Raw genomic sequence first — 16460 nt, 5'->3', positions numbered from 1 at the left:
TTAAAAATTATTATATATTTTTTTCAAGACGGAGTCTTGCTCTGTCACCCAGGGTGGAGTTCAGTGGCATGATCTCGGCTCAGTGCAACTTCTGCCTCCCAGGTTCAAGTGATTCTCCTGCTTCAGCCTCCCGAGTAGCTGGGATTACAGGCACGTGCCACCATGCCTAATTTTCGTATTTTTAATAGAGATGGGGTTTTGCCATGTTGGCCAGGCTGGTCTTGAACTCTTGACCTGGCCTATTTGGGTCTTAAGAAAGGTATAAAGACTTCACTTTTAGTGACTTTGTCTAATGTTGAATGTGTCAAACTCTGAAAACTAATCCATGCAAGAGGTTCTGGAAAAGTTCCAGGCAATATCACTGGAGTATTTATTACTCTGAGGAAATGCCTTTGATAAGGACAGGGATGGTAGCTTCAATACCTCCCTCATTCTCCAGTCATTTGCAAAATCCAGTCACTTTTGCTTCTGAATAACTCTCAAATCTGTCCCCTTCTTTGCTAAGATTCAAGCCAGCAGCCCCCACCTGGACTAAAGCACTGGCCTCTGCAGCATCTCTGGGATCCCTGCATTTTCCTCATTCAGCAGCCAGAAAGATGTTTTAAAAAATGCAAATCTGATGTCATTTCCCTGCTTAAAACTGATCAGTGGCCCCCTATTAACCCTTACAGCAAGGACCAGAATCCTTACCATGGTTCATGAGGCCCTTCTGCATTGCTGTCTTCTCAGCACCTAGCACAGTTGTGTAGGAATTTTAAAATGTATCTGTTTAACAAATCATTTGATCCCCTCATGCCCATGTAAATGCACAGGTCTCTCCCGTAGCCTGGCTTTCTCTGCTGGAGGGACATGCCGCTGTTTTGCAAGGGCTGGGGAAGCAAGCACCAGCCAGGTTCAGAGAGCCATTCGTTTGCAGCCAGGGTTCATTTTCTTAGTCTAGCCACTGAAATGATTGTTATCAACAGGAACCTGTGGTGAACATCACTTTGCCTCCTTCTCTGGCAACAGCTGCCTCAGAAACCCAGCCAAAGGCTCACTGGGTCTTGTCCTTAGATCTCATGTCCACACACTTCCCTGTTCAAAACTCTAGGAGCCAGGTACAGGAAACCCAGCCTCTCCTGGGAAGCTGCATCAGTGGTTTTGGCGGGTCATAGTGCAGGCAGAGCACTAATCACCAGGGGCCCACCCTGCACTACTCACGCAGTTGGCCTCCAGCACTTCCAGCAGGGCTCTTGGAAACAAGATCTGTAGCAACAACTGGGAGTCAGTGCCGAGCTTCTCCTGGCCACACACACCAGTCATCCTCACCCTTCCCGTCTTGCCAGTCCTTTCAAGACTTGATCTTCAATCTTAGGCTGCTGTGAGCCCTAGCAGGACAGAGCCCAGACTGTGTGCTCCCTGCAGCACAGTGCCCCTGTGCCAGCTAGGAGCTCAGCTAGAGTGGGTTGCACGAGTCGTGAGTTTTGGGTCAACCTATTCCTACTAATAAGCACTGTCCACACCTGAGAGCTATTCCTGAAAGATTTTGTGGTTTAGAGAGGGCCATGATGAATATGTTTAGAGTACTGATAAAATGTGCTTCATAAGAAATAAATTAGAATGCCTCCTGCTAATGTTTTTGGAAGCTGCTCCCATCAAGCATCAGCAACTCTAGTGAAGCATGGTCAACCTGGAGATCTGAAAAATTCAGACAGGCATTTGACTAATGTTTACCTTTTTGTTACTTATAAACCATTGATAAATAATTTAAGACTTTATAAATATTATTACAGTATTTCTGTTAAGATGGGATATACTACGCTTCAGTAGCCAATAAATCTCAAAATCTTAGTGGCTCACCTTAGCAAAGGTTTATTTAACGCCCATATCAAGATCCATCTTTTTTTTGACAGGGTCTTGTTCTCATCCAGGCTGGAGTGCAGTAGTGTGACCACAGCTCACTGCAGCCTCGACCTCCTGGGCTCAAGCAATTCTCTCACTTTAGCCTCCCAAGTAGCTGGTACATGTACCACCACACCCAGCGGATTTTTTTTTTTTTTTTTTTTTTTTTTTTGTAGAGGCAAGTTCTTGCTATGTTGCCCAGGCTGGTCTCAGACTCCTGAGCTCAAGCGATCCTTGTGTCTCAGCCTCCCAAAGTGCTGGGACTATAGGCGTGAGCCACCACACCCAGCCTCATGGTCCATCTTGAAGGCTGGGAGATGAAGGGCTGGGAGTCCCTGACGCTTTTGTCAGACCTTCTCCTGTCTCATTGCCAGAATCAGTCTCATGGCCCCAAACTGCAAGAGAAGCTGGGGAGTAGAGGATATACTTCCATGGATATTGGGTGGGCACTAACAGTATCTGCCACATTGATTACCTATCAGCATGTGATTAACTGCTACCCACAGAGTGCTTACCATGGACCAAGCACTTTATTCACATCTTATTAATCCTCACAAAAATCCAAAGAGGTGGGTGCCGTTTCACCCCATTTCACACTTGAGGTGATTGATGCCCAGAGCTGTGAAGAAACTGGGGAGGTTACACATGTAGACTGGGTCTAGTTAGCATCCTCACCAGCTCTGTCTGATTCCAAAGCCCAGCTGGGCTTTTCCACTACACCAAGCCCAAAACAGTGTTACTACTTCATTAACATAGGTTTCCTCAGGCTTTCCACATGTCAGTATTTTGACCTTGTGGCTGTATGCACTTCAGAGCACCTGCCCTTCCTTTAAGCAGATTAGAAAAGAATTCTTCTTCCTCCCATCATTGCCCTGCCAGTGGTGCTAAACTTTACCCATTACCCTCTCCTGAGCCTCTGCAAGTGAAGTAGTTGAAAACAGCTTCCCAGTGAAAGAATCTGGATTCAGCCACAACATCGTAGGAATGCCTCATTTCAATCACCTGATAACCACCTGATCACAGTGGGTTTGCAGGACTCCCTTGCAAACCCACTGTGACAGCTGCAGCCTCACAGACTTAACTGCCAAGTGCACAAGCTTCCTCATGCCAAACACTGTATGTTTTTGTGGCTTTTACTGTCCGTGGGACCTGGTCAATGCAAATGATGGCTTTTTACCCTATTGGCAATCACAGGAAACTAACATTTCCTTCAGAAATGCCTCCACTTCAAATGTACATGCAGGATGTTGAGAATGGATTTTAGGGCCTTGATTATTTATCACTTGTAGAAAGCATTTTATTTCACAAGGAACAAGCTGTGTTTCAACTGACAGAGACCCTGTGGCCAGTGGTATTCAACTTTGGCTGCACCTTAGAGTCCTCCGGGAACTTTTAAAAATCCTGATGCCCACGCCACTCCCCAGATCATTCATTCACAAGCTCTGCGGGCGGGTCCCGGCATCAGGATTTTGTATAGCTTCCTCAGTGATTTCAAGCTGCTGCTAACTTAACACCCTACACTGTAGACTGATTTTTGCCAGAATCAGCAGGGTGTAGAGAAGCAAGGGAGAAGAAACAAGACCTTTAGGAACTGTTAGCCTGACACTAGGGCCAAACTCTCTTGAGGAATTCAAATTATTGTCACCTTTAATTTTTTTCCCCACAGCAAATACAGCCAACATAAATGTCAATTAATTAATTGAAAAATGTACCCAAAGCTGAGCAATGTAAGGCCCTCTAGCCTGGAACCGTTTGCTTTTCAAAGTTGAGTGTGGTGTTTTTGTCCTGGCCTGTTGCTGACTAGCATATATTTTTAAAATCATGATCCTTTAAGATATGTGCCAAGAGATAATGTTTTTATTAAATCAAAATGCTGTATAGATATTAATGACTTAGTTGTGGAACATGTCATTAAAAAATAGTTGTCTTCTCTTTGAACCAGGGCCTTCAACCTCTTTAAGCTCTGAGGGTTGGGTGAGGAGTTTGTCAAGAAGAAAAAGCTATATGATGTGGCTGTACAAAGGTTTTACATTTTGCTCTATAAAAATATATTACAAATGTTTGTGGGTTTTTTTGTTTTGTTTTTTCTGAGATGGAGTCTTGCTCTGTGCCCAGACTGGAGTGCAGTGGTGCAATCTCGGCTCACTGCAACCTCTGCCTCCCAGGTTCAAGCAATTCTCCTGCCTCAGCCTCCCGAGTAGCTGAGATTACAGGTGCCCGCCACCACGCCCAGCTAATTTTTGTATTTTTAGTAGAGACAGGGTTTCACCACGTTGGCCAGGCTGGTCTTGAACTCCTGACCTCAGGTGATCGGCCTGCGTCAGCCTCCCAAAGTGCTGGGATTACAGGCATGAGCCAACACGTCTGGCCTACAAATGTTTTATTTTAATAAACTTGCAAAGGGAAAAGACTTGCCTCACTAATTTACTGATTTAAAAAGTTATAATATATATTATATAATAATATATAAAATATATAATATACTATATACTATAGAAAATATATATTATCTATATAAAATATATAATATATAAAAATATAATATAATATAAATTTTATTATAAAATATATATTATATATGTACTATAGTACTATATAATTATATATAATATATATTTTATATATGTACTATATGTATATATGTACTTATATAAATGTAATATATATTATGTTATTATATATTATGTATATAATAATATAATAATTTAAAAAGTTATTCAGAAATAACTTGCGTAATTTACTTAAAAGCTTGGAAACAATGTTAGACATTGATGTAAAAGATTTTTTGCTTATTTTAAAAAGGTATTTGTCTCCACCATCCCAGAAATGGGAGGTGGCTGTACCCCTTACTTACCTGGTGGCATCTGAGTTCCACTTGCCATCTCTTTCTACAAATGATGAGAAAGCACAGCAAGCTTAGCTGGCTCTGCAGCTTTCCATGGGAACTTTGTCTTCCTCCACCACGTCATCATGCTGCCAGGAGTTAGAAACTTATAAAGAGTGAATGGGGGGTGTGGGCTGGCGTCCTTTGGACACGAGGCCAGGACTGTTCCTAGTGACACAATAAACACTCACTCCTCACGGTGCACTAACTCATAGATGATTTATTGCCGTAAGTAACTAAACAAGAGAAGAGACAGGCTGTGGGTTTGGTCAAGACAATCAGCATTCCCTCTCCAAGGTTCGCCAGTTGCATCTACGTAAAGCCTTAATACTTTCTGGACGATATACACATGATAAACACAGCATACATGGGTAACAACTTGACCAATGTTACACTGATTAAAATAGCACATAACAAGGGCGCCAGCCAGTCCCAATGCCCTGAAATGACAGAAGTAATGTGTGTTTGTATGATGTGCTGAGTACAAAACCTTTAAAAACAACTTTTTGGCATTAATACTAACACAGAATACTTCCTTGAACATTCTGCAAGAGTAGGTGCAGACACAGAATTACTTCTTCATTTCCAGATTACCAGTATCTATAGGACTATTTTGAGAAAAGCTGGGAGGCGGAGCACCTCCCCTCCCCGATGTTATTTTCTTTGTCAAAGCAGAAGAGTCGAAGGGGTTTAGGTGGAGGAGGGCAGCTGACAGGGCTTCTGAAGTTGTTAAGTCACCAAGTAGCTGCAGGGGATGGACACTGCCCCACACGATGTGGGATGAACAGCAGCCTTGGTTTGTAGCCCAGGGTGTCCATGGATTTGACCCGAATGCTCCCTGGAGGCCCTGTGGCGAGGACAGGCACTGGATGGTCCAGACCCTCCGGCTGGAGGAGTGGTGGAGCCAGGACTGGGCCTTCAGCCATGAGGGCTAGAAGAAATAACCTGACCTCTTGCATTCTAACACTGGGTCATTAATGACAACTTTCCAGTGGATGTGCAAAAACCAACACTGTCAGGAACCTGGCCCTGGGAGGGTTCAGGTGAGCTCACAAGGAGAGGTCAAGCCAAGCCAAAGGGTAGGTAACACACAACACCAGGGAAACCAGCCCCCAAACCAGCTGTTGGTAAGATGCCTTGGGTTTGGCAGCTCACCTAGTTTTAGCACAAATTGCCTGAGACTCAGTTTTCTTCAACTGTACCAAGCTCTCTGACTTCCTCAGCATCCCCGTCCCTGGCATCCTCTCCAGGATTGGAGTGCCCAGTGCAAATCCCCATCAGGGCCTTGCTGTGGCTGGCAGGACCATTCTGCACAGCCTCGCCCTCCACACCCACCCCACACAGCCGGCCACCAGGGGACAGCTGTTCTCCCTTGTCCTCTTGGACAGGGCCCTTCATCTCCTCGGAGACTCCACCCTCCTGCTGCTGTCCCGAAACACAGTTTCCCATGTCTCCAGCTTTGGAAGACTGGTCTTCTAAATTCTTCTCATTTTCTTCTGCTTGTTGTTTGTCTCTGGCACTGAGTTTACCTTTCGATTTCCTCATCTGCCTGTTGTGCATTTCTTCTCTGGAGAATCGCCACTGAAACTAGAAATCAGAGAGGATGGGGATAAATAACAAGCCTCCGGGAACCCAGAGCTTCACCCGAAGCCTTGTTTGCATTCATACCCACACCATGTCTCAGTGAGACATACAAATTCCCAGCATCCTCCAGCCAGGCCGTACAGGCACCAAACTTGAATCGCACACAATCACATCACACCCACCCCAAGAGCCTGCACCATGCCTTCCAGGATGTGTATTTTAGATGTAGATTTCAGGTTCTGTGGGGGCAGAGCAGTATTTCTTTTGACTGGCTCTATACCAAAGGCCCAAATAGGAAAGGGCTCCTAAAGTCTTATCATTTGGAGAGCCAGGATGGAGAGGAGATGTGAGGCCTGCCCCCAATAAGAGCCAGAGCTGCAGCTACTCATTTCCATTCTGAGCAGGCTGAGGATTACCAGGCACGGGGCTGGCATTCTCTCACTAGGTCTCCTGATTAAGGCAGGGCCCAGAACATGGGGCAGACACTGTGCTGTACCGCTCAGATCCCCCCTCCAGGACTGGCGGGCCCGCTCCCCAGCTAGGCCGATAGCCCTTTGCTGACCACCACCTCACAGAAGGTCACACACCAGGGCAACCTACAACCAATGACTGCCCCAGGTGGGATACAACAACCCATTTCCTGATCCCAATTTGGGATAACGCAAATGCCATCCCAGCTCCAAGCCAACCTGGGGGATTGTGACCGCATCACAGCCCAAATTCTCCCTCTGCCCGCTCCCGTACAAGTGTTTTAAGGTAACTCCCTCTAAAAATTTCCAAATCTCAGAGGCCGCTTCCTAGGGGGCCCAACCTGCAACCAAGCATTTCCTGGTGTGACAGGGAAGTCAGAGGCTCAGAGTCCCAAGGTTACGCAGCCAGTAATAGAGGTGGGCAACAACCAGGGTCTCATCAAATCTCTGGAGCAAGACCACCCGAGAGAGAGCCCCAGCTCCGCCACTGACTGGCCAAGTTTCTCAATCTGAATTTCTCATCTCGGTGGCCCAGAGTGCACATGAGGTTTTAGTTTTCAGTTCCCACCATGGCCACTTCCTTGTGTTTCAGCTGCATCTCACTGGTTTCACCAAATATGCACTTAAATCTTAGACGTTATATAATTGAAAGAAAAAGGGAGCTCTCAGTTCCTATGATTTCTTGCTGGGCTAGAGAGAGGAGCCCAGGAATGCAGTTGCACCATCAGTGGGAGATGATTTCTTAAGGCTTTAGCATGTTGTAAATCATTCTGAGCGCTTTGCTAGGAAAAACCAAAAATGTGCTATGTAAATGTTTAAAAATCTGCCATTTTTGTAGTTTTCCACGGTAGAGATCTATTTCCTCAGATAAAACATTTGCCTAAACACAGAATTCTGAGATTTAATACATTATAGGATTCTTGGATTTAGCACCTTTTAGATAAGAATGGTAATGGGATGTTCCATTAAAGTAGAGAAACATGAATGAAGTACATGTTGAGGTTAGGATTTAACATTTATCTGGTCGTTTCTCACGCTGTATCCCCCAAAATCCCCAAATGAGTTCACTTACAACGTTGGATGGGTTTCTCCTTTGACCTCTTTTGAAATGTCTCATACTGTAGCTGACAGACTTCCCCCTAGGAGATGGGTGGAGATTCTTCCACCCAAACTGTGAGGATCCCAGTAATGGAATCACTCTGTAGGCTAAGTGGTGTCTCAGACCCACCTCCTACTTCAGCCGAGCCTGCCAGGCAGGCATCTCGAGGCTCCAAACCCACCAGAGGAGGCCACTGATTTTGGCCCTCAGCATGACCGTGGCTGCCTCCACCAAGCCTCCATAGTTTCCAGGCACCGTGTCGTGGTTTGTAACTGCTGCCCTGTGTTAGGCAGCTGCCGTTGCATTTTAATTCCAGCCCAAATGTAAGAGTCTCTCCTTTTTTTTAATGGATGTTCCAAAACAGTCAGAGCCTCTTCACATTTTATATCATTTTACGTGTTTTTAGAAAAGGACCAGTGAAGCCTACCTGTGTAATACAGTACTCCGAGAGGCAGTTGGCTCTCAGGGAAGTCAGAGGAAGTTTTACTGTTGCCAAAAAAGTGGTGATTGTTTTGGCTAAGAGGCCTTAAGTGCTAAAATGTCAAAGCATTATAGTATGGGTTCAAATCCTAGTGCTGGCACTCGTTAGCTGTCAGTCTTCAGGCAGGTTATGAATCTGAGTTTCAAGTTATTCATCTCTAAAATGGTTGTCTCTACCTCCAGGGCTGTGGTGCACACCTCCAGGGCCCCATTCATATTGTATTTGATGGGAATAGCGCCCTCTGCTGTTGCGCAGTATACAACTAAAGACAATTCCACCACGTGCTAGACCTTCCATCTAATATGAGCCCAGATACTCTCTCAGGGGCTGCTCTTGCTAAATAACAGAGCTTCCATAGTTTCCTCTGGATGCCTGGCCATATCTAGTTTCCTGTAGAAGATCACATCTTGTTGATCTGCTGATATAATACAAAACGAGAACACAAATGGTAGAAAACAAACAACAAAAACTGCTTCAGATCCCAACAATTCAAAAAGGAGACGTCTCAGAAAGCAAGAGGAGGCCTGGACTGTGCCAGATTTCAGTTGAGCCTCTGAGGTGAGCTCTAACATCCACACCATTTAAAGGCAGGCAAGTCCAGCCTGGGGAGTGGACTCCATGTTTTGAGTAGGACTGGGGGAGTCTTTGAGCTTAACCAGCAAGCCACAGATAAAACAGGCTGCACTGAGTTGGGGGCCTTCCCAAGCCAGAGCATCTGTGGCAGTTGGGTGTGTCACCAAATCCAATTAGCTGTCCAATTCAGAAATAACTGTCTAAAAGAAAAAGAAATCCTTCACTTTACAGCAGTGTGTGTCCAGAGTTCCATGTCAGCAGGAGCCAATGGATTTAATTTGCACATTTTAAAAATGGCCCATGATGTGTCCACTTCAAGTAGTTTAGCTGGAAGGAAGTCTTCCCCTGAATTGTAGAAATCACCTACTCCCTTTGAAGGAGTTTAATATTTGCCTTGAAAATCACATGCACGTACACAGAGGTTTCTTTCCAATGCTGAAAAGTCTTGATTAGAAAATTCTATCCATGTTGCTGATTAAAAGAGGACTAAATATGCCACATCCTCAGTGTGCCAATCTTGCAGTTTCTTAAGTTTTAATGCTAGACATACTACGTACGTCCTCGCTAAGAAGTTGATTACTCATTCATTGATTCAACAAGTACCTGTTGAGCACCAACTAAAATCTGGGTACTGGGTACACAACACAGGAAAAAGGTCTTTGCTTTTGTGGAGACTATGTCTGACTCTGCCTGGAAAGGATAAAATAATGATCACAAATAACTAAAAGCCCAGAGGAGAGCTCTGAAGGAGAAGAGAACGTGGTTCTTTTCCAGTGTAGTACAAAGGAGTCTGGTTTGGTATAAAAGGAGACAGCACTGGTCCTGAGAAAAGGATGCTCGAGTAGAGCTAGAAAGGAGGAGAATGTCCTTGGCAGAGGGGACACAGAAGAACTGGAGGCCATAGAGGAGCTGGAGGCCAGAGAATGGGAGACTCGCAGAGGAGGTAAGAGGGACCAGATCCCTTGGGGCCTTGAGGGCCACAGTACTGATTTCCATCTTTGTCTTCAGAGTCGTACAAAACTAGAACTCCTTTGAGCAGTGGGATGACAGGATTCAAGCTGCCTTTTAACAGATCACTTGGGCTCTGAATAGAGAACCTATCTGAAGGGGATATCTATTATTAGGAGACTGGAGTAGCTGAGGCGAGTGATGGTAGAGAGAAGTGGAGGGATTCCAGAGCCTCCGGGACCTAACACAGATGGGTCTTAAGGATAGATTGAATATAGGGGAAGGAGAGGTGAGGGTCAGCAGGGATAGCCCCTAAGGCGCGATGCCATTCCTCTAGATAGGGTGGCGGTTGGCCAGGTGGGCGAGGTATGGGGAGGGGGAGAGTCATAGGTTTGCTCGAGCCACAGGATGGATGGAGCTGGAGTCTCGGGGTGCAGTGAGGGCTGAAAATGCAGGCGGAATGGTCACTGGCACAGAGGTGGTGACGGAGATTTTCTAAGGAAGAGGCAAGAGTGAAGGGAGAAATGGGGCTGGGTCTGAACCCTGAGGAACTTAGTGGGAAACCAGGAGAATGAGGTGGGAAAGAACCAAGAGAAAAGCTGCTTCAGGGGGTGGGGGTGGTCCCAACATCCGGGCTGCAAGAGCTCAGGCATGATGAGGACTAGATGGAGTGACTCTCGGTCACCAGGGAACACAGGCCTGTGGGAGCAGGTCGCTGACCCTTGTCAGCTGAGGAGTGAGGAGGGGACACCCAGTGCAGAAGATTCTTCCAAGGAGTCTGGCTGTGAAGCCCCCTCTCTGGAGGACTCCCATCTGTGAGGTGACCCAGAGGGTCTTGTGTAGAAGAAGTGCTCCACACCAGTCACCTACAGTCTTGGAAAGAGAAAGCAGTCCACCCAGATGAGTACAGCTGCTTGGGATTAGAAGTTTTTACTGACTGAAAAAACAGTGGGTCCCATCCTCTCTGAATTTTCCCTGAGGAAAGTCAGTTCTACCTTATTACAACCGCTTTTACAAATCTACCTCTAAAATCTCCCTGCCGACTCAAGTTTCCACTGACTTGTCCCCCTGCATGCGATGCCATGACCTTCACACCAACATCCAACCACATGTCTCTCCTTTGGGATCTGTGTGCCCCACCACCAGGAACCTGTTAGGCAAAGGTGGCACCATCTCCCTCTGTAAGGCTGCAGCGGGTGTCTGTCAGCATCTGACAGGGGCCCTGTGCGTGCTGCATGTTGAATGTGGCACTTGCTGAATGCATGCAGTTCCCGTGAGCCTGTGGCTGAGCTGAAACTGACAGTGCTCTGCAGCTGATCCATCTTCCAGCTGGTGGCTGCCTGCTCCTGGTGGTTGATGGTGGGCTGGCAGTTGCCTTCTGGTCCATTGTGCCATCACCTGTCACATTACACCTTCAGAGCCTGGAGAAAGACCTTCCTCCACACTCCAGCCCATCTGGCTTCAAGTCACCATTGCTTTGGCACTCCTTCCACAAGTGGGCTCCCCCTGGAGTTGTTGGCTGGTGAGGGGCTGCTCCAATCTGTTCATTTACTTGATGCTCCTTCCCAGGGCTCTGTGTCCAAAGAACATGAGGAACCAAGCGTGAGGAATGCAGGAGTGATGCCAAGAGTGAGGAGCCGAGCAGGTCAGGCAGGACCTGCCGAGAATGTGGCCTCAGCCATCGAAGGTGCAGTGAGCTGAATCCAGGTGATGCCTGACTCAGGCTTTGGTGGGTCCACTCGACTCGCTGGCCTCTTCCCCAGCAACTGGTGAAAATGTCCTCAAGGAAAAGCACCACAGGCTGCTCAGGGCGGGGTGGGAAGCATCAGAATCATCTGGCACAAGGGTTGCTGACACTCGCACCTCCTAACAACCCTTGTGCTCAACCTTCACGAATCACAGAGAAGACTCTCTGAGAAGGCCAGTCTCTGTGTGACTGTTTCTAGGGTAGTTCAGAGTCCAGAGAGGGGGAAAAGGGCCCTGGGGATCTCTGAGGACAGCCTGGCCTGAGGACTTGCTGCCACAGGCTACGGCTAGCATCACCAGCTGTCACACAGAGGCCTTTGGGTCTAGGCCTGTCATAAAGAGATTTTGGCAGGGTCTCTGCTTAGATCTCCACACTTTTAATGTCCTAAGGAATCTTAACAGGGCAGGCCAGAACTCCGACTAGCTGATAATGAGATTAAGACACAAAGAAGCTGGCCATGAGCTCCAGCCATCCCCACCCCATGGTCAAGCTGCAGCTGACTTCGTGCCCTTCTTTTCATCCTAGTGGGAATATCTGGCAGGCTGGAGCCTCCAGAAGAGCCTCTCTCCTCCATCCTTCTGGCCTGCCCAGCAGGACAATGGCAGACAAGGCCCTCCAGTCCCCTCAGCTATCCCGTTTTAGCAGGCTGAGATGTGATTCGGGTTGCCAGGGGCTCAGGTGTTCTTTGGGCTCTGTGAGCCCTTGGAAGCTGGAGCAGGCTGCCCCCTCAAATGCTGCAGAAAATCCACTGAAGATGAAGCCCTGCTGAGGAAAACCTAGGAAGGCCATCAAAGTCTCTTACCTTCGATTCCTTCTTCTTGATTTTCTGAGGTAGACACGGTCTCTGAAGAAAGACAATCTGCTTGGTGGATACACTCCCCTCACTGTAACACACGGAGCTGAGAATGAGCCACTTTATGCCTTAGAGGAACCCAAAACCTGACGCAGATGTTGCCATCCCTAATTTCATCAAAGCAGACCACCCACAAGATTATGACAGGTTAGAAGTCAAGAGGCGCCTGCTCTACTCTTCCGCTCCCAGGCCATCCAACCTTGCTTCCAAGGGGCTACCTCAGATGCCCAACAAAAGCTTTTTGGGTATCCCTACAAAGTCAGCTTCCTAGCTGGACACGCCCATTCCCTTAATGGGAAGTAACAGCATCTTGGCCAAATGAGGACACACTGGCTGCTTTAGTGGATCTCAAAGGGGCAGGGGCCTCTTCCAAATCTGTCTCTGGTTATGATGACCAGGTAGATAAGGACCTGCGTGATGAGCTCAGCCCTCCAGCTGCTACAGGACAGTGGACAAAGGTCATGGCTGCACCCAGGGTCTCAGCCATGCATGGCTTCTGCAGGCACACCAAAGACTGCGCAGCACCAGGCAGGCCCTGCAAGGCAGTGCCTGTTAACCAGCTCTGGCTCACATGAACAAAACAGGCGAGGGAGGGGCGACTCATATCTTATAATACAGTGAATACTCTCTTCCCAGGAAGGCAGGACCTGGAGCTGCCTCTAGAGATGATAGAAGTATTGTAAAGAAGATCACCGTTTTTTTTTCCCCTGCTTCCACCCTTCTGATAATTTTGTATTTTATTTTTAATTTACAAATAATAATTGTATATTTATGGGGTAGAGTGTGATGTTTTGATATATGTTTACAATGTGGACTGATTAAATCAGGCTACTTAACAAATCCATCACCTCATATACTTAGCATTTTTTGTGGTGAAAACATTTAAAAGCTACTCTTTTAGGAATTGTAAACTATACAAGGCATTATTGTTTATAATAGTCACCATTCTGTGCAATAGATGAGCAAGGCTTATTCCTCCTAACTGAAACTTTGTACCCTTTGATCAACATCTCTCCTTTGCCCATCCGCCTCACTCCCCAGCCTCTGGTAGACACCATTCTACTCTCCGCTTCTATGACTCAACTTTTTTAGATTCCACGTATGAGAGAGATTTATAAGGTATGTCATTCTGTGCCTGGCTTATTTCACTTAACATAATGTCTTCCAGGCTCATCCTTGTCACAGATAACAGAATGTCCCCGACCCCCACTTTTAAGGCTGCATAGTATTCCATTGTGTGTGTGTGTGTGTGTGTGTGTGTGTATATATATATATATATATACACACACATATATTTTATATATATATCACATTTTCTTTATCCATCCATCTGATGAGGGACACCTAAGTTGTTTCCATTTCTTAGCTGTTGTGAATAATGCTGCAAGGATCATGGAAATGCAGATACCTCTTCTGCATACTGATTTCAGTTTCTTTGGATATATACCTAGAAGTGGGTTTGCTGGATCATGTGCTAAGTCTATCTTTAGTTTTCTGAGAAACCTCTGTACTATTTTCCATAATGGCTATATTAATTTACAATCCCACCAAGAGTGTACAAGGGTTCTCTTTTCTCTATACCCTTGTCTTTTTGATAATAGCCATCCCAATCAGTGTGAGGCTATATCTCACTGTGGTTTTAATTTGCATTTCTTAAATCTCTGTTTTGTAAATATCTTTACATGTTACTGCATTCAGCTACAAAGTCTGTAAGAAAAAGGAGGAAGAGAACTAATATTTGTTCTGCACCTATTTTGTGTAGCGGCTAGGCTGGGTGATTTCACACATAATGGCTCATTTAAGCTTCACCTCAATGCTCCACGGAATCCAACTACCACTTCTATAGAAGGAAACAAAAGCTCAGCTCAAGAGCAGGCTGGAGATCACACAGTGAGGATTCAAACACAGATCTGCCCAGTTCCACACGCTCTCCATTCCACCATAAGTGGTCATTTAAGGAACAGGGAGGTGGAGGATTAGAAAGGATTATTTAGCAGGTGTGAAGGTCTGAGACAGAGAGACCTGTCTGTAGCCCCTGGGCTTAGATGCCTCAGAACCAGCTGGGCCTTCACATTCAAATACATTCTCATTATGAGTCTTGTCCTCTGGAAAATGACCAGGAAACTGACTCAGAGAAGCTATGTCACTTGACCAACATGACACAGTTGGTAAGTGGCAGACTGAAGACTTGGGTTCAAGTCTTCAGGCCCCAAATCCAGGGTTCTTTCTACACCACTGCATTGCCCTGTGCCTGTCGAAGTCTTGGCTGAGAAAGAACATGGTGGTTTCCAGTGGCCAAGGGGCTCAAAAGTGGCCACAGACTGGCTCCCCCTGGTGCACTGACCCACCGTGACCTAATGTGGAATCTGAGGATCCTGGTGAGCTAGAGGAGGGACTAGGAAAGACATCAATTGTCACCATGATTCTGTACTCTCAATCACCCTGGTTGCCAGCCTTGCCCCATTCTGTCCATCACTCTGCAGTGGTGAATATGCAGCAGGGCTTGGGGAAGGTGGAGCTCTGGGGGCCACAGCAGAGAGACGGGCTGCTCCAGGAAAAGTGCCTGATTCTGCGGACTGAGGTTCTAGGCCCAGTTTCTGCCACTTACTGGCTGGGTAGCCTTAAGTATGTGACCAAACCTCCCCTAGCCTCAGTTTCCTCATCTGCAAAATGGGAATCATATCCATGCTTATAACCCCACAGGGCAAGACTAATTTGGATAGTAAGCCTAACATATAGATGGAGGGCCTTTTATGGTTGGTGTGACTGGGCTCAAGGGAGCGTAAGCAGAGCTGAGAGTGGACAAATGAGCATGAACCTGAAATTATAAGGAATGCCGCACCAAGGCCTGAAAGGCAGGCCTTTACAGTCCCTTTGTGGAGCTGGTGACCAGTGCTTGATCTTGGGCAAGTCCCTCAACCTCCCTGGCCACACTTTCCTCAGCTGCATAATGGGTTTAATAATAATACAATTCTACCTCATAGGATTTTTCTTTTCTTTTTGAGGACTGAGATTTTTATATATAAAGTGCCTACCTAGCCTAGCACAAGGCACATAGTAGGTGCTGAATTTCTTTTGCATTGGAGGCTCTGAGCCCTCTCAGTCTGAGCAGCTCATCTTTGACATGCTGGGCAGTAATGACTCACAGGGCCCCCCATGTGGGAAGAGGGGTGCAGGGGAGTTCTCTGGGTGATGGTGGTTAAGAATGCGAAATTCTGGCTCTGCTGCTTCCCAGTGGGAGAGTTTACATAACTACCAGCCTCTTGCACAGGATTAAATAATTTATAGACATGAGGTGCTCATTAGGAACAGTGAGTAGCACAGAGTAAGTGTTCAATAGAATCCTAATGATTACTGTTATTGTTACCTGGTAGTCTTGACGACGGGAGTTGGTAGCACACAGGTGAGCTGCCAGCCATAGGCCGCCAGCGAGTTCAGCAGGGGCACGTAGTCTGTCTGCACTTCGACACCCTGGGGGAACAAGGCCAGCATTAGGGCTGCTGCTGCCACAAGCCAACTCCCAAGCAATGAGAGGGGACTATTCAATCTGCCAATCCAGCAAAACAGAAAAAAAGTGGCGGTGCCCAGCCGCTCAGAGGCTCCTGCTCTGATGCTTGCTGAAGACTTTAAAAGTTTGGAGTCAAACTGCCAACATGGGATTTCTTTCTGGGCCCCATTTCAGTCTGTGATGTCAACAAGGAATTAGAGCCAAAAGATTAATCCATTAATTTTGTTTGATTCTTGTCTGGACAAATAGCCTCCTGTGAGTTTCATTGATGAAGCATAATTGTCTCGCCTCTGAGCGGTATCCAGGGCATATAACTACATGTGCTGCCCTGGATGAGTTCAGATTGTGTTGTGGGGAGTTAACTTACATTTGACAAATGATCAAGTCGTTTGTGTCCAGCCACAGTAGCAACACACACATGCACATCCACAT

General features: G+C 46.6%; 2 protein-coding genes across 12 annotated transcripts in view; one reads left to right on the top strand and one right to left on the bottom strand.

Annotated features, from left to right (window-relative positions):
* Nucleotides 1-16460, top strand: part of OXNAD1 (oxidoreductase NAD binding domain containing 1) — a 94836-nt gene that overhangs the window by 55397 nt on the left and 22979 nt on the right. For 2 of the 9 annotated variants that reach the window (XR_008501720.2, XR_008501722.2), the window contains 2 exons: nt 11490-11627; nt 12193-13360. The exons of 4 other annotated variants lie outside the window; for them this stretch is intronic. The gene's annotated coding sequence lies outside the window, so the exon portion shown is untranslated. Of the gene's footprint in view, nt 1-11489; nt 13361-16460 lie in introns of those variants that run through there. 3 more of the 9 variants (XR_008501721.2, XM_063661283.1, XM_054483171.2) reach the window with 3 other exon arrangements.
* Nucleotides 4960-16460, bottom strand: part of RFTN1 (raftlin, lipid raft linker 1) — a 202431-nt gene continuing 190930 nt past the window's right edge. For all 3 annotated transcript variants that reach the window (XM_054483169.2, XM_054483168.2, XM_054483167.2), the window contains exons 8-10: nt 15888-15991; nt 12470-12551; nt 4960-6352 (exon numbers count right to left, since the gene is read on the bottom strand). In XM_054483169.2, the coding sequence (XP_054339144.1) occupies nt 5948-6352; nt 12470-12551; nt 15888-15991 (591 nt within the window). In that variant the 3' untranslated portion in view covers nt 4960-5947. The remainder of the gene's footprint in view (nt 6353-12469; nt 12552-15887; nt 15992-16460) is intronic.

This window comes from Pongo pygmaeus, chromosome 2 (assembly GCF_028885625.2).
Source record: "Pongo pygmaeus isolate AG05252 chromosome 2, NHGRI_mPonPyg2-v2.0_pri, whole genome shotgun sequence".
Classification (NCBI taxonomy): domain Eukaryota; kingdom Metazoa; phylum Chordata; class Mammalia; order Primates; family Hominidae; genus Pongo; species Pongo pygmaeus.
The sequence above is the reverse complement of the archived record's forward strand: the minus strand, read 5'-3'. Positions and strand labels throughout refer to the sequence as shown.